This window comes from Neodiprion lecontei, chromosome 1 (assembly GCF_021901455.1).
Source record: "Neodiprion lecontei isolate iyNeoLeco1 chromosome 1, iyNeoLeco1.1, whole genome shotgun sequence".
NCBI lineage: Eukaryota > Metazoa > Arthropoda > Insecta > Hymenoptera > Diprionidae > Neodiprion > Neodiprion lecontei.
Window position 1 is genome coordinate 33,181,945 of NC_060260.1, and position 18,405 is coordinate 33,200,349.

The window sequence follows — 18,405 nt, forward strand, 5'->3', positions numbered from 1 at the left end:
TATTTTACTGCAGTTTGAAATCATTCGTAGTACGAGCTGTGAATGCTCTAAAAATAGTATTAATCCTCGAAACGTAAGTCCTGTGCCTTTCGTGCCTCTGCATTATATTACAATCTGGCACTGAAGAGATATGCAATGACCAAATTTACCATAAAATAAAGTAAAAAAATTGTACAAACGCTAAAACATTTCAATTACTTCAATTTTCAAATTCTGTTGTGAAGAAATACATGATTAGCTGTGCTTTGGAGTTAAGTGTTCTTGCTGCTACTGCTGCAAACATTAGAAAATAAATGAGAAATAAAATTTTAAGACTGTTTGCAGTAAAAATCTTTCCACTTGATACTTTCCTTACAGAATAGAGCGAAATCTGTGGTTTTAGTGGCAATGCGTATCGAATCAAGTGCAGCGAATATTGTCTGAAAGAACTGCTATTGCAACTCATTAATTTATTTACATTTTTAGTTTCTAATAAATGGCAGCACATTCTAGAAAAGTCAAGCCGCAAACTATTTTAGATATGATATTTGGGACAATCGTGGATCATTTATAGCAAAACATGATTTGTCACAACACATCATTAAAAATTAGTTATGTTGAAGTATTTTCTGATAACACGCTGTCACCGTGATTTGCGTAAGAGATTTTAATCAGACAACTATAATACATTGTTCAATTCCTACAAGGGTTTACCACGCTTATTTTCTTTGTATACAAATCCAGCATTTCTCTGATTAATATTCATTGTAGGTGCGGTGTACATGACTAGAGTTATTGCGGAAAGGCAATTGGTTTTTCAAGTCTATTGGAGAACGGTGTGTAACATATTTACTAAGTAATGTAATAATAAGTTGAAACAACGTCAATCAAGGTAGGTAACGGTTTTATTTTTATTTTCACCAATATCAAAAGTTAAAATATATACAAAACTTTGGACAAGGCACTAAGAGCTTACTGCGAACTTGAAAGTTATATACAGTTCAAGGTAATATATACTTCAAAACACAGTTATTTTAAACACAATTTACGAAATATGTACGTATAACATTACACTAATAAAAGGGTGTATTTGAATTTTTTTATCGAAAAACTGAAGTACAACCTCGAGGTTACCGTTTAATTTCGACATTCGCACATGCCTTGAAGTTGTACATGCAAACTAAATTATAATGTTCTCTCTTTTAAGAAGCGCACATGAGAGTGGTTGGTTCAATACACATAATAAATACAGGACTTAGTGCTAATAGAAATTAGTAAAGAGCTATTGGATTTATATAGACGGGGAAGATATTTAATTTTTTTATAGATCCCATTTAGGATGTTGATAAAATGGCAAAGAAAATGGGTATTTCACTGCCATATTACTTTTAAAAATATGAAATATTTTACGTTCTATTGCGAATACTTATCACTTCATTTCTACGATTATATACGAAGTGTTGCACACTTGGTTCGAATTTGATTACTCTAAAGTATAATCATTCCTAAGGTAATTGCTCTGTAAAGACTACACGTTTAGATTTCCAAATGATAAAATCTATTATATTCTCAGAGAATATTATCGGCGATTTTCTTTATGTCAAGATTTCTGAATCCTAATTATGTATATGCATCATTAGTACATTGTATAATTAAAAAGTTGCCCAAAATAACACTCCGAAATGCTGAGTAAATTTCAGTTTTAAATTAATTATTAGTTTCCAACTACACTGTGTGGGTAAAGTTATTAGATACGTTAATATTTTATAACGAAATAGAGACGTTTCCATATTTTTTTATGCTAACAGTAAAAAATATGGAATGCCCGAGAATAAAATTTAAATGAATAATTAAATATATTAAATACAATGTATCATTGTGAGAATCATTCAACATCTGGATAGCTAGCAAACAGCTAGCGATAATAACTGTTATCATGAGATCTGCTTTTTGTAATTTGTCTGGTTAAGAAAGTTATCACCAAATGTAATTTTGGAACTGGTATAAGTATGAAAAGGACCTTTCATTGAATGAGAAATATTGTGTGTTTGTTCCAGTTGAAATCTGACCTATAAAACTTAAAGTTATACCTCATCAGAGTCCTGCTCTGCCGATTTTACAAAAAATACAAGATAAGCAGTCATTTGGGCTGCAGACAAAGCTTCTTCTTCTGTCATGGGTGCTACATCCATATCGTTGTAATGATACCACTGATTTCCATGCCTGACGTAACTGGTGTAGTGTCCGCAGTCCATGGTGCCACCGGCATGTGCTATTATGCAAATTGGCTCATACGCAGTTGAATTTTTGGGTGCATCATTTCTGTTAACAGCAGATTTGAAACTACTTATTAATCAATAGAAATGTAACAAGTTTAGATATAATATTGCTAATTTTAAGGGTTGAAAAAGACGAAACTTAAAGGGGCTATTTTTGTTTTTTAGATACTCACAAGAATGTTGCACCAAGATCCAAATTCTTTGGTATTGTAACATCAGTGCTTATTTTAGAAAATATTCCTTCACTGGACATTCCATACCTATTCACCTGTAGGGTCAAAATGTTGGGTTGACGCCTAAATGTGGTACGCATTATATGAACATCGTGTTTGCATGTTCCGCAGGTTAAATGTCTCTCTTCTGGTGCAAAAATATTCTCTACGGCTCTTTGCAAATCTATTGGTGCCATAATATCGTCTGAAGGAATGTCGACAAAAAGCATAAGGTTGTCTACTTTTTTTTGGCGATGCTTCTGACATCCTTTACAAGTATAATGTTCCATTAAATGGAGCTGGAAGTTCTCATCAACAGGATTTTTATGCAACATTGTCTCATCATTTGTTGGTGCCAATGGTGGTGTGTGCACTTTGTAAGAGGGATCTGATGGGTTGGACAATTTACGTAATTTCGGACTTAGCAAATCATTATTGTTATGACTCAAACCTAGTTTTTTTAATTTAGGGCTTTGGTTAGGATCTCCAAGACTGTGGCTCCTTTTCATACCGTTATTTTGTGGTATAGAAATATCTGCTAACGGTTGTCTTTTGTTAGGTGTTTGAGGTGTCTTCAATACTTTATGGGAATCTTGCTGATTTTTCGGTACATTTTCCATCTCGTTTACACCTTCTTCAGCTGAAATCAACTTTCCTAAGTCTGATTTAATATGGTTTAGCAGAATCATGAGAAATTCAGATACATCTTGTTGACGCTCTGAGGGGTATGTTTCATCAAGTACACCAAGTTCTTCTTTTAATAACCTGAAAATCACGTCATGATTTGAATTTCATTGTATTCATTTAGGTCGAATTCTCACTATGCTTCAGGTTTCTCTCTACGTCATCTCCATATTTCAATAACTATTTAGAATGTGAACTATAAAATGTAATACAGAAGTGGAAGAATCTAGATGAATCCAAACAATAACATTCATTTCAATGAATGGTTCGTGATCTGCTTCAGAAAAAACTTGAACTATAAAACATTATGAAAAATATAGTAAAAGCAGTACAGAATAGCAATCATGTCATTTTAAAAAAATGAGAAAAGTGGTCACTCAAAATTGATTATTATCCAGTAATTATAATATAAATGGTTGCTAATTGCAGAGCCTTTGACTTCGAAGCTGCATATAGTGAAAGTTTTCACTCACAACAAGCAGTGACTAGATTGTTGGTGAATAATGCTAAAACCAAGAATGTGATAAAAGTCGTAGTTTCCGTTTAAAGTGACTAAACGTTTTTTGTTCAGTGTCATTATCTGCTCAAATGCACAGAAATGAAGATTGTACTATTTCAAGGAGGAATGCACACCAATATATTTTTGGAACACAAGATTTTTCAAGTTGTATTTCACACCGATGTAACCAGTGCAGTAAGTCAAGTAATTATTTTTGTCTCAAATTTGCTGTAGTTACACAATTAAAAAAGGTGTAATACTTTATAATCATCACACTCGAGTTTTATGACTATTTGTAATAAGATTACATTGAAGCCTCAGGAAAAGGAACACAATTGTGATTACTTCTCTGAAAACTGTAATAAAATTTACATTTTTTAATGTAAAAGGTCAAGTTTAAAAAAACGCTATGTAGTGCTAGTGTCAAAGTAGTTGATATGAATTGCCAATAGATCGATGATACACTCACTTTATAGTTTGATATGCCTTTTCCCTTCCACTGGTACCCTTCATCCAATGTACTTTGGTAGTGATCAAATATTTTGTTAATTTTGAACAATCCTGCAAGTTGTAGTGGTGGAATGTATCTAGCAGGGGCATGGCAAATAATGCTTGCAAGGTTGCATTTAACCAACATCTGTTTTCTCCAGGTGGGTTTGGGAATCCAGTCAAGTGATATGGTTCTTGTAAATTAGTTTCTGTAAGCAACCTGTCATCTGGTACTTTCAGTATTTCCAGCCGTTTAATGCTGCCAAGGGAGGTTGATCCACTTTCTTCAAGATCATCCCCATTCCAGGGATTGAACATTTCCTCCGGAATAGCAGATGCATCAAAATTATTGTGGGCGGTACATATTTCCTGGAGATTCGGCACAACAGGATTTATGATGACTGCAACCTTTGGAGTTGAATTCACAATGTGTTTGCTCGTTTTTGATTTTGGTTGATCATTTGTGTTTAATGAAAATATATTTATAGAATTTTCCGATGAGTTTTTTAAATTTTCAACCGCTCTTGCTATCTTTGACTTTATACCAATGGATGAATTAGATTTGGACTGATTTGGATTTTTTTTTGACAGTGAAAGTGGTGTTGTTGCTGTCGATCTTTGGGCAGCTGATTTTTTATAGAAACTTTCTGTGGTAATCAAAGCATTCCCAAAACTACTATTTGCTTCAACAGTACTAATAGATGCCGGGTTTGTACACTTTGTGGCTTTTGAAACAGGAGTTTTCGGACTAGTAGACTTGCTTTGCACCTGTATTTCTGCGGTGTTGAGCACATTCATAGATACTGGCTCTGAAGTTGCTCCAGAACTAGGCTTGATTATCGTTAACTCAGACCTCAAAATAGTTCCATCATCTTTTTGAATTTTCCTATGAATCGGTTTTTTAACTATTGGTCGAATACTTATCTCATCTGAATTCACAAAGGGCATCAAAGAGCAATTTTTTGATTCTGTGTGGTCACTTTTGACTGCTCCATTTTTTGTTGTTGGAGCAGTATTATCGTGTACTTCTACGATAAGATAAACGTCATTACACTTTCTCATGGAAGTGGCATCATTTGTTTTGTTACTATCATTTTTATGTGTGATATCGCTAGGTGTTTGATGATAATTATTTCGATCAGCAATGCCTGTGTTACCTATAGTCTTCTTTATGGGTGTCAAAGTGATTTCACTACTATTGAGATTTAAATTTAAAGATAAATCTTCCGTAGGACTCGGAATTAATTTCTTTCGAGCGCTACAAGGACCTTGATGATTACGTCTCCGCTTAGCAGATTGCGTTATTCTTGCATTCCAGGTACAACTGGTGTCAACCACTGTTTAAAAAAAAAAAGCGATAAGCTATCAGTATTTATAGGAGACACCATTTCCATCATATTAAACAAAAATTTGAAAATTTAAATTAAATTATATGGTGATTTGTTCAGTGAGTAATTAAAGATTCTTTTAAATTCTTAATGTAATTCTGCACTAGTATCTCAGCTGTTACTTAAAGTTTTTGGACACATTTGTTATATCGCTGTAGGAAATTGTCATTGCCTGAAAGTATACCGATTCAGACAAGTCACGTATCCAGAGGTATAAAATAGGAACAAAATAAATAACCAATGAACAAATTTTTCCGGGCTAAAGACGAAGATTGATTAGTGCTTAATGGAAAGTCAACGTTAATGGAAAGTTCATTTCAAGTGTAAAATGGTATCGCAATGACGTAGCTCTCGTAACATTACCAGCAGGACTTCTGCGAATCAGTGAAATGAGTAGAAATACAACAGTGGTGAAAAAAATCACGTTATCATCTTATCCTTGTCAACAAATCCCGTTATTCAAGAATCATTATTGACAGAAAGAAAGAACATGTTAGCTGACCCACATAAATGAAATTGAGGTTAGGTAGGTTTGTATACATACTGATATTGGGTGAAGTTGGTGACGTGGTAGTGGCTTTTGGCCGTATATTTCGGTGAACCGCTGCTGTTGCTACGCTCAACATCTTTCGCAGTTTACAAGATGCTTCCGACGTTTCCGAAATATGCAACCCGGGTATTGCTGTGGGACGTTGGACGTGTTGCCAATTCCTTACGTTTTCCAGTCGTTCAGTGTCTCGTTGATAATAATGCCACGTTAAGTATTGTGGTGCACGGTCAAATATTTATCTACAAACCGTTCGCGTTTTCTTGCATTCTTCGACAAAATTTGTGGAAAAATACACAACACACAGCACCCGGCACCAAGCAACGAGCGTGTGCGTTTTGGCGCCCGAAAATAATCCACTCCTCTCCGGAATATTGGCGGGAAATATCTCCCAATTAGGATACTGGGTTAAACAGAATCAGCCAACCATCAGCTCGGACGGCATTGGACGCGATCTATGGGAAAATTGCTTACGAGACGTCACTATACAATACCATGACATAATCCGATTGTCACCGAAGTTTCTCGAAGCTTACCGAATGTATGAGACATTAGCTGCAGTATGTAGACTGGAGTAAAGGTGTCCCATCTCTGTACATTTGATCCGGCATCAACAACTCCCAGATCCAATGAGTGGTGGGGAGAAATTTTCAAGCCCTTAGAGATGGCTCTTCTAGGGATCGATTCTGTAATTTCATTTTTGACATTTCCCACCGTCCATTAAAAGACTAATACTGTGGGTTATTTTGCGTAACTAGTTTGCCGGTTTTGGCCGGGTTTGGGAGTATCAGCAGTATCACGTATTATCAACCAAGCAACTAACCACGCCGTAAATATATCGTTGCAGAGTGAAATTGCAAAGTTGAGAAAATCCCGTTCAAGAAATATTCCTAAGTGGTTGGAGAATTCATACTTTGCCTAACGTCGCATGTTACGGCAATGCTCTAAACGTTTAATCGCGCTGTGTGTAGCTTACGTGGTGTTTTCACCCGGTCGTCGAGACCATAGAGATATATAAAATAGAGCGTAATTAGTGGTGTAAGCGTCCCGTGAACGGATTCGAATCAGTTCTCTAAAGGACAGAAGATAATAATTTTCCCGCTCTCTCTGTCCCTCTACCCATCGAGTTGTGGCCAGGAGAGGGGAAGCAGAGGGGAAGAACAGCTTTAAAATCTCTTCCGAGCGCTGTGCGGCTTCAGTCGCAATCAGTCGTTTCCGAGCAATCGAAGCAAGATCATGTGCTTTCAGTATTAATTCAACGTTCAAACCGCGTTGTTCAGGTTGTGTGACATTGTTCGATCAGTGTATTTCCACCATGTTCATCTGTAAATAACACAAGAGGAGTACCGTGTAGCCTGAAGGAAAACCGTGTTACTAAATAAGAATATTTTGCGAAAGTTGAAGGTGAATTTCGTGTCCCGAGATTTCATTGTTTTGTGTAACTTCAGATTTCAGTGTTGTCTATTTTTGGCTCTGCAGTGCGTCGAGTGTCAATATAATTATTTTTTTTCTGATTTTCGGCAAATGCGCAGTTGCATTGTTAGCAAGTTTATATCGTCCGTTCAGACAGCCACAGCACAACAAGTGAGTGTAGAATCGAGTGTTATTGCGGTGCGGATTTTCGGATTATAAGAGATTAGTGAAGATCAAAATTATGTAAAAAGTGCGTTGCTTCACCAATAAATCTGAGATGCTACAAGAACTACTATATGTAAAAGTGTGGAGCATCCCAGAGTCGAGGTAACAATACTTATTTTAATTATTCATTGATAATTCAAGGTGGTACATATAAAGCCGAACTTTGGTTCTTGCATAACGTGCAATGAATACGAAACTAAACAACAATAATAAATAATTAATTTGAAAACTGAAAAGCCAAGTTGTTAAATAAATTCAAGTGTTCTGTTTTGTTTTTCACAGATTTAAGCAGAGACTTCCGAGTAACTTTCCTATTTCTCGGCAACGTTGGTGAGTTTGCACGTGTTAGGTTATGGGTATATTCCTGGGATTCCTTTGTCACGTGGCGTGGCGGTAACAATTGTTACACAAATCTTCGATTTCTTAGCTGCATGGATAGGCTCATTCGCGATCGCAACGTGCTTGACTTTCAGTCGAATAATTTTTTTTTCGCAATTTAATTTACCGTAGCTTATTCAAAGTTAGAAATTTTACACGTTGCTAAAAGTGGAATGAGCATCGCGACAGGTAACCATCGCTTACTCGGCACTCGCGATATTGAATTGTTTCGCAAATGATGTAATAATCGAAGTTTGAATTTATCGATAATGTCGTTTAAGTGGTGGGTTCACCTGAGGTTTGAACGTATTCATTTATTCACATTATCGTCAGATCGATAAAATTCCGAAATCTGGTATAACGTAACGTAATCAAATTGCATCTTATATTATATATCATTTTCAATCTTTTAACATCCAACAAGTATTGATCAACTGCAGGCTTAGCTCGCTTAGAAAAATGCTAATTGGCATACAGGATGTTTTTAATCAATTTTACAAAATGTTGATGTACCGATAGTCTGCCAACATTTACTCAAATAATACATACAATATTAGGGTTGGCGGGATACAACCGCGATACTGTATTGTGAGTAGGCAGACAGTAAGATACAAAAACATTTTGCTCCCTACAGCTAACCAACAAAAATGTAAGTCAGTGACCACGGCGCAAATGACGAAGAATGATGTGTGTTGGAAAAAATGGAGAATCGTTTAGATCGAATATAGGTAACCGGGTAGGTAGGTGGACGTTTTGGGATCCGTCGCGGGATTTATGCATGTGTGTGTGAGTCTCTCTTTTCCGTTGGGTGGTTTCGTTGGGAAACAGGCAAGGGTAGGAAGGTCGCGATCTACCGTGATGTTAATAACTTTTGTAATCCACAGCGTCAAACGATCACAGAAATTCTTTTCCCAAAAGACTCCGTATTCGAGTCTCTCGACCATTTGTAAGCATTTGAATATTAACGAGAATTAATTTCCTATTTCTTGTCACTCTGCAACCATTTTTTAATCGTTGTTCAATTCAATTATTTAGTCATTACCGATCATTATTCCGTTCAATCGAACTCTGTGATCGTCTGAATGGGCAAAACGCATCTCTGGACTATCTATCGCGTTCCGTGGTACGCTAGATGGGGAGAGATGCTGAGCTCGAAGACTTCGCGTCGAAGAGGACCGCCGACCGTCACGCCACACAATAATGCATGCCCTCCTCCAACCTCCCTCCCAATTTCGATTTGTAATCTGAGAAGAACAATCCGCATAGCAATGTATCTAATTCGAAAAGATGCAGATGTGGATTGGGTTTCTACAGAATTTTTCGGGGCAAGTCCCAAGCAATACAAATTTTTTGACAGTTTATTCTGTCGCGCCTTATCGCGCGTAGAATAATCAGGAAAATTGGACGCAGCCTTTTGCGCGTAAATTACTAACGGGAATCGGACACGATTTTTTACGCGTCGATTTTGCAAACAGTATATAAGAGTTAAGCACTCTCGATGTGCTGATCTTTCCATTCTTTGGTCAATTTTTTGACAAATAATTAAGTTTTCAAGTTCCACGCTGCCTTTTGCGCGTGGACTTGATACCTTTCAGTTATGAGAGAAAGCTCGACATTTGAAAACCTGCGCTCAACGCGCAGGAACAAAAATCTCGGTAGTGTATATTGATAGTGGAAAATCTTGGGATAAGTATCTACGAAATTTATCTGAAATGTACAGAAATACTCGTTTAATTGATCGTATTAATTTCTATTTCAGGGCAACGAAATCAATTTTTTAACATATGCACTCAGAACTATACAATATTCAGTCGAAAAAGATATTCACTTCTAAGCACTCAAAGTAGAAAAAGATGTTGATTAAAAAAATTTAGAATGTTTTTTATTCATCAATACAATCCATTTTTTGTCAGTGTATGAACTTATGTGATTGTGCTAACCATACCTTCGTCTGTTTCAGCTAATAAAACTTTTATCTGTTTCAGCTAATCACACCTTTTATCTGTTTCAGCTAATCAAACCATTTTTCTGTTTCAGCTAATCAAACCTTTTGTCTGTTTCAGCTAATTAAACTTTTTATTCGTTTCAGCTAATCAAACCTTTCATCTATTTCAGATAATTGAATCCTCTGTCTATTCAAGCTAATCAATCTTTCTATCTCTTTAAGCCAATCAAACCTTTTATATGTTTCAGCTAATCAAACTTTTTGTCCGTTTCAGCTATCAAACTTTCTGTCTCTTTCAGCCAATAAAACCTTTTATCTGGTTCAGCTAATTGAACCTTTTGTCTGTTTCAGCTAATCAAACATTTTGTCTGTTTCAGCTAATTAAACTTTTTGTTCGTTTCAGCTAATCAAACCTTTCATCTGTTTCAGATAATGGAATCCTCTGTCTATTCAAGCTAATCAATCTTTCTATCTCTTTAAGCCAATCAAACCTTTTATCTGTTTCAGCTAATCAAACCTTTTGTCTGTTTCAGCTAATTGAACTTTTTGTTCGTTTCAGCTAATCAAACCTTTTTTCTGTTTCAGCTAATAAAACCTTTTGTCTATTTTAGTTAATCAAATCTTCTGTCTCTTTCAGCTAATCAGACTTGCTCTCTCTTTCAACTAATTAATTTGTCTCTTTTGTCTTCACTTTATTTTTCACTTATCTAAGCTGAGTATATTTTTGTCTGCACGTACGTCACTAATTGTATTATCATCCGTTCCAGGTGACAGAGTTTTGTTGACTATACTGAAAAATGAATGCTTCATTTTTTAGGCTTAGGTCTGGCTTAGGTCTGGTTCAGGGTCACTCAACTTGTTTTCGCCGATACATAGATTTAGCGATGTAGTTCAGAATCATCATGATCACAAAGTATGGTAAAATTTATTCAGCCGAATGTTTTTAAAATGTTTTTACAGTATTTTATTGCTATCGTTTTAGTGTGGGTTTTTTTTCTCGAGTCGCTCATAGGTCATATTCGTTTTGTATTTCACCCTAGAATTATAAAGCTCTGTCATATTTTGGCGGTTGTGCTTATTCTACTCCGATTTGTTTCCATTTCTTCAAAGATTTCTGCATCGTCTTCCGATAGGTGAATGATAACGTCTTACAGCGATTCGTGTTTTCAATCTTTGTTTACTTGCAGATTGTTTTGCGTATTCACCAGGTTCTCTATTTTAGTGATTATCTCATACCTCATAAGAAAAAAAACCCGTGTGCAAACAATCCAAAATCAATCGCCGTTCGCCTGTAAGATAAAACGATCATACATAATTAAAACAACCATCTTTCATCCATAATTAAAACTGTCATCTTTCATCGTTAACAAATAGTCAACGGGTTATATGAACTGAAAATTTTTTAATACACTGCGAATATACGCGAGAACTAATCGATTGGGAAAAACAATTTACCATAATTAACATGTGAAAAAAGCCATCTGCAATTTTTCGAAGTACGTAAGATCGATCTTGCAAGTATTCTCCGTGGAGTAGGCCTACTGGGGATACCACGTAAAAAAAAACGCGCTGGGTGCTCTACCGCTTGCGGTGGTGTGGAAATGAGCATAAGTGAATTTATTTTTACTGGCCAAATACTAATATATTGTAGTTTTACAAATGGCAATTTTATTCTTACGTAAATTTAACTCATTGTCAATAAAACTCATCCTTCGATAATGTGTAACGCATGTGGAATCGTACTACCTTCGAATTTTTCTAGTTTAGTCGGAGTGAATGCCACGTAAAAAGAGTTTTCTTCTTAATAAATCTAATTTCTTAATTAAAGTAAACAAGGTGCACATACCTTCGGCAATTTCAGCATCTTTCTCCTCCGCTTGTCCATTTGCAGTCGACACAAGATGTTACAATAAAACACGATATTTGCATACCAAATGAGCACGTCTCGCGTGACAAACGATAAAATACAAAAAAAGGAAGCTCATTCAAAACCGGCTAGTAAAAATGACAAGAAGAACGATGTTCAAATTTTGTACGTTCAAGACACGGGTGATCCGTCTAAAACAACCCATTGTACAAGATGGAATACAGTAAGAAATGGACACCCATCTTTGCTTTTGAATCCATATTGTGGAACATTGTTTAAACATTTTTCTGACAAATTTGTATACCCGCTTTATTTTTACATTACTTAACTGCATCTACTGTTAAATACTTTTTCAAAAAATGACTACATTCACACACATCCGGTGAAAGTGATGAACGATCCGCGGATTGTAACCGCTTGGCAGCGTTACCGTCAGCGCGGTGATTTTAAATCGTCGATCCTCACATACGTATCCTATTCGTAACCAGGCGCTGGTATCGCTTGCGAATACATCCCGAACTTCAAGATCTTTCGTTACTTTCACGAACCACTTTTCGACGATTCCGCCATATGCGTTCGGACTCCTTCACTCTAGTCTCCATGCTTGAAGCTTTCAACTAGGTCAGGAATAGCTTGAAATTGCTGTCGGATAGACTTTCGACTAATCGAAACGATAATATGGCGAGAAAATAGATTGCAAAAACAGATTTCAATTAACGCAATAAATAACAATCGAATCATTTGTTTCCAATGCTTTGTTTAATAATTACGAATCTTGAATTTCTCATCCGGTTCCTAGATACGAAATCGTTAATAATTTTCTCGGATTATTCTCTGGAATTTCTCCATACATGTGGAGAATAGCAACGTTGTTTAAACAGTCCTGTAACATTATCGACCATGACATGAAATCTGATGTGACTGATATGCTCTGTAATATCTACCATTCTGATAATGGTAAGGACAGGCTAGTTACCGACATGCATGCTGTCGCTATCAAAAGCTAGTTCCAAAATTTGATTCTATTACGATGAGGGAGCGCTAACATTCTGAGGCACATGTTTTGTAGAGACTACCACGGCATAAAGTCAGCGTGACGCCCCTTTTTAGGTGTAAAGTCGCGTTCAAGTCTTATTATTCCTCACGTCACCTAGAGATAACCAACAAATAGAAGAAGAAGTATCTGATTCTCAATTGCATATCGTTTCTAAAAGTATCCACGAATCAATGGCATCAGCACAATTTAAAGAGACCGAATCTACACGTGATGTGACTAATGTCGATACGGACGGGACTGCAGAAAGTGAAATTGAAAAAAAAGATGATCACATTCGAATTTCTGGAGTGCAAGAAATTTTCAAACCGAGGCCATCAAATGTATGGTAAATTATACAGATTTAAAATCTTAACGACTTTAGTGGCAGTCATCTAAAATTAATTAAGTCTGTACTTCAATAGTTAAATAGGTTAGGTTTAATGAATTCTTGTAGCTGCATAGACTTATAGAGATAGATTGCGCGGTCTGTGCATCGAGCTGAAGCCGTAATTAGAAAGAGCGAGCAATAGCTGGAGCCAAACCTGTCACTCTAATCGGTGACCTGGCTGAGGAAACGTATGGACTCGTACAAGTATACCTTCCTGCTTGCCTTATTTGTTTCCCCATCTGGCAGCTGCTTCCCACTCTTTCGATCGTGCAACAGGGAGGTCCAGCTCCAAGCACATAACGTGTTTATTTTACAGCTAGAAGATTTATTCCACAATGAAAATTTGACCTACGATACTACTGAGGCTAATTTGAACCTAGGAGACATTTCTGAAGATGAGGAAATTTGGGTATTCGATATTCCCAAAACGGTGAGAAGTAACCTGCAGCTATATTAAAAGTATCAATATTTTGCCTTTCATTCTTAAATCGTTATTCATGTTACATTTCACTGCTTCGCATCAACAGATCAATCCCAAGAACTTTAAAGGGCAATCAATAAAGCTTGGGAAAAAAAACAATTTTCAAGTTGGGAACGAATTGTATGAAACATGTTCAAGTGCAAGTGACAGCAAGCAGCATTTGTCTTTAGTCTTTAATACTGGTAGACGAAAGCGACCTTACAAAACAAGTAATTAATTTTGTCATCACTGATTCGTTTTTTAATATTCTCTGTAGCAAAAAATAGCTAGCTATTCTAATGGATTCTTGATATGTCTTTATATTATTCTTGCAGTTAATGTGAAACCTGCAGGCTGTGTACAAGTTCGCCAGAAACTTTCCAGCATAGTGGATATAGATTTGGTATCTCCAAAAAAGGCAAGCGTACCCTTTCCAAAGAATCTTAAACTTAGGCACCCTCTATTTGGCCATGATTATCGCGACAAAGTTATATCTGTTGAGAAATGAATTTGGCTGACTGGTAATTGAATGGTTTGTACCTGAAACTTAGGTTACATGGAATTCTTCAGCAAGTGAAATTATTTGTACATATTTGGCGAGATAAAACTCGCATAAATATTGTGAGCACGAAGTGGTACATGCGTAAATAACAATAAAGTTCTGTAGATTGAATAAATAAATAAACTATTGGTGTATTTAATTTCAATAAAGTGGTGAAAATTATACTAGGAGCATCCTTACTGTATAATCGATTTTTTGTCACTTTTCATTGTACCAATACTTTATCATTTTCACCCAAAAGTCATTTGTGTTTAATCTATCATCTAAACTAATACGATGTATTAAAAATATGGCAATGCAACATGATAAATTGTAATATCTATACGTTTAACCTTCACAGGACTTTGACATTTTTTCGACTTTTTAGTTTGAAAGTCCTAGAACTTTGCTGTCTTTTTCATCGGGTTGAATGGTGAAAAAGATGAAACTACTTTCGAGCCGATCTATCGGCTTCCGGTCCTGCAGGGGTTAAGTATGTGCTTCATAACACTGCCAATTGTAATTCAAGCTATTTGAATCTCCCGCCATTTTCATGTCTCCTATAGGGGTGGTTCCCTGTCACGAATATACAGTATTGATAAGAAGAGACGTGAAAAGGTGGAAGGTTTTCTGGAAACGCGTAAATCCCGTGTTGAACAGAAGATCCAACAGTGTAGCAAATTTCAACAATTATTTTACAGTGACAGTCTATTGAATGAATGGTATTTTATTTACATTGTTCCGTTCAAGAGTGAAATAAATATTTGGATTAGAGTGGTCCACTGATTGGCTAGAGGGTGAATATAAATAATCATATACCGGGATGCTGGATGTTATAATATCGCACAGATAACTTTTTATTTTCTTATGCCAAGAAATTGAGATAGGCTGAAGAGAATATCACATGAATTGTGGACGAATATGTCAAAACTAATGAGACTAAACCTAATTTTTAAATATTTTTCGTTAAGATTGTTTTCAAACGCGGAGGTGCAATAAACCACGAATCATTATTGTCCACACCCTTCGCTATAAGCTACGCGCAGTAAGGATATTTGACGAGAAAAAACTACCACGAATCGATTTATTTATCTCTCTAAGAACCTTATAGTATTGACAGTCGTCATGTAAGTGTGACAAAACTGTTCCAAGACTTTATGCAGACGTTAATCAGAAGCCAGGAACTTCCGACGAACGAATAAATATATCAAAATAAACAAGTGGTAAAGGGTTTGCGCGTTAATTAGTATAATTAACAATAACAGTCTCTGAAGAATTTATTACGTATATTTGTTTCATTGTTTTTTCCCTGGATGCAGGTTTTTTCTGAAATATTTTTAAGAATTATATTATCTATGTACACATGTACACTTAATATCGATCGTGAGGACAATAATATTGGTAAAGTGCGGGAAAATATTGTACGGCAGTTTTAGTTACAATGGACCACATAAGTGAGTTCGATATTAGACTTGAAAAAGAGGCGTATTATGCTGGAGAAACGATACACGGCCACGTCATTTTACATACAACCGAAAATTTCAAATTGAGATGTGAGTATCGTACCTGCATGTGTTTGCACTGTTTGTGAATAGCGTTTATTTCGCGCGTTCATCCGTCGTCGGCATAAGTAAACGAATCATTGTAAGTAAATTGAAATGTTTCAATTAATTCCAAATTAACAAGATTCCGGATTAAAGTGGATTTATTTCGAAGAAAATCAAATCAAAAATTTTGCGCCATTTAGGGTTGATTACCTTGGGTCTAAAAATGTTAAAATCTGGAATCAGTTTATTTTGCATAAGTTCCACGCGAATTCCATTTTTCCACAATAATGATTTTTAAAGGGTTATAATGGCGAAAGGTGAAAACGAAAGGTGCAATCTGAATTATTACTATTTGTGTATTATGACTTCATAAAATTTTGATACTGTCTTACTCTTACATAGAATATTATGCATTTTATTTTTGTTGGAATAATTCATAGTAGAAAGTCATATCGTGCTTTAATCATTAATATTCAACATGATAATTACAGCTATTAGGGTATCATTGCGGGGTCAGGCACACGCAGAATGGAAAGTACTCGTTAGCGGGGATCGGCGAAGCGTTAAAGATGATCAATATTTTGTTGACGAGAGGCTGGTCATATGGGGCCAAGGTATTTCATCAACTCAATGTACATACTATCTAACGATCTTGAATATCGTGGTCAATGAAAATATTGCAGTTGCTTCAATTGAACACTTGAAAGATCTGTAAATTTACAGATTCATCGGAAGGTCCTGTGCCAATATTACCTCGTGGGAAACATCAGTTTCCATTTAGATTCAATTTACCTGAAAGTGCCCTGCCCTGCAGTTTTGAATCTCGTACTGGTTGCATTAGATACTACATAAAAGCAACAGTTGATAGACCTTACGCCAGTCCGCCACAGGGTTTTAAATACTTCACCTTGATCGGGCCTCACATAGACTGTATGGATGAACAATATCTGGTACTTACTGATCTTCGTTCGTTCATCGTTACATTAATAATATGAAATATTTGTTGGGATTGTACAGTTTGTCTTGAGTTTGTATCTCCAAAAACTGACTCCATAACATATCACAAAGAACTGACAGGTGTTTCAAAAAGCCGCATGCAACATTTTTACTCTAGTTTATTTGTAATGAGCACGCTTGAATTTTTTAATCAGTGAAAATAATCTTCATATATTTATTCATTTAGAAACCAATGGTTGGAAATGAAATATATGCTTCCTGCTGTTTCTGCTGCACGCGTTATCCAGTAGAATTAAGTGCCCAGTTAGAAAGAAGCGCTTATGTTTGTGGAGAGAGCATCAAGTTACGCGCCGCAATGGACAACAGAGGATTAGAAAAAGCTTGGTTGAAAGTTAAATTGACACAGGTGAAGTTACATTTATTTTCCTATAATCAATATATGTTACAGCTGTTTTATTATTATAATTCTTGAAATAGCTTACTAACTTGATAATCAAATGACACTCTATAGTACGTGGAATTTTTCATCGACCGTGGTGTTCTTGGAGCGAGTAGGGAGCAACAGAAAATGGTTTTAGAGTACAAGGGCGACCCAGTGCAACCTGGTTCAGCTATGAAATGGGACTCTGCCAAAACGATGGTTTTACCAGTATGTCCCCCAACGTTACTAGGTGTCTGCCGGCTCATTCAAATCTATTACGTTTTGAAGGTACGGTACACTATTCCTTCTGGTATTAGAATGACAAGTCTTTTTTATCTCAAAATTCAAATCTACAAATTATAGTTAAATAAATAACTGTACTGTCAAACTACTTGTAAGTAGAACTTTATTATTTTTACTCTGAACTACGATTAATTTCAAGTTCAATTAAACTGTTATAGGTCAGTGTGGAATTTGAAAAGGCAGGGGAAGATCTTCAGATGCATTTTCCTATAACTGTTGCAACTGTTCCATTCCGGATACCAAACAGCGTTCATCAACCACAAATAAAATATGGTACGTACCATCGAAATTTAACAATGTTACTGACAGTATGTGGAGATAATTTACACAGTGGGAAGATATCAAAAGAGATTACCAAGCCAGAGCCATGTGCCTTCAAATTAATATACTTGTACGTGTATAAAATAAACCTAAACATGGCTGGTATTATTGTAGAAGTTGCAGCTGAGCACGTAGAAGGAGGTTGTTACATAGGACCAGAATTTTTACTTGGCCAGGTCTACGACGGATCGGATGTAACGCAACCTTCAGCCCTTGTTTTGTACAGACCCGTGTACGTATGCACCACAAACGACTGTAGAGGTCACGAACATTAATAAGAGGAAACTTTTCATATATTGAAAATTTCAGGGTAATATTATGTAAATGTCGCGCAATTAAGAACTTCAAATTTTGTATTAAACCCAAAGTTCTGGACTGACTGATTTCTTATGTTTCTAGTATTGCTTTTAATAGTACTAAACTGACGAAACGACGTTTAATGTTGAAATTAAAAATACGGTAGTAAAAAATTACGAGAACAACAACAACAACAATAAAATTAATAATAATAATAATAATAATAATA

General features: G+C 35.8%; 3 protein-coding genes across 6 annotated transcripts; 2 read left to right on the plus strand and 1 right to left on the minus strand.

Moving 5' to 3' along the window:
• Positions 1–808: 808 nt before the first annotated feature.
• LOC107226812 lies at positions 809–6,493 on the minus strand. Its single transcript, XM_015667735.2, has 4 exons — positions 6,075–6,493; positions 4,123–5,479; positions 2,432–3,235; positions 809–2,301 (listed from the first exon to the last, which is right to left on the minus strand). Exons 1-4 carry the CDS (start codon positions 6,154–6,156, stop codon positions 2,064–2,066), a joined length of 2,481 nt encoding a protein of 826 aa, XP_015523221.2. The 5' UTR covers positions 6,157–6,493; the 3' UTR covers positions 809–2,063.
• A 6,462-nt stretch (positions 6,494–12,955) lies between these two features.
• LOC107226786 lies at positions 12,956–14,538 on the plus strand. Of its 4 annotated transcripts, none has more exons than XM_046745466.1 (4): positions 12,956–13,287; positions 13,576–13,759; positions 13,857–14,019; positions 14,125–14,538. In XM_046745466.1, exons 1-4 carry the CDS (start codon positions 13,133–13,135, stop codon positions 14,295–14,297), a joined length of 675 nt encoding a protein of 224 aa, XP_046601422.1. In that variant the 5' UTR covers positions 12,956–13,132; the 3' UTR covers positions 14,298–14,538. The 4 variants fall into 4 exon arrangements, with proteins under 4 accessions (XP_046601422.1, XP_046601424.1, XP_046601428.1 ...); XM_046745468.1 differs by having other exon boundaries at positions 12,956–13,282; XM_046745472.1 differs by having other exon boundaries at positions 12,960–13,282; positions 13,646–13,759.
• A 401-nt stretch (positions 14,539–14,939) lies between these two features.
• Positions 14,940–18,334, plus strand: LOC107226785 (arrestin domain-containing protein 3). The gene is made up of 7 exons (XM_046745500.1): positions 14,940–15,883; positions 16,369–16,491; positions 16,601–16,827; positions 17,061–17,240; positions 17,346–17,543; positions 17,717–17,831; positions 17,994–18,334. Exons 1-7 carry the CDS (start codon positions 15,772–15,774, stop codon positions 18,152–18,154), a joined length of 1,116 nt encoding a protein of 371 aa, XP_046601456.1. The 5' UTR covers positions 14,940–15,771; the 3' UTR covers positions 18,155–18,334.
• Positions 18,335–18,405: the final 71 nt, after the last annotated feature.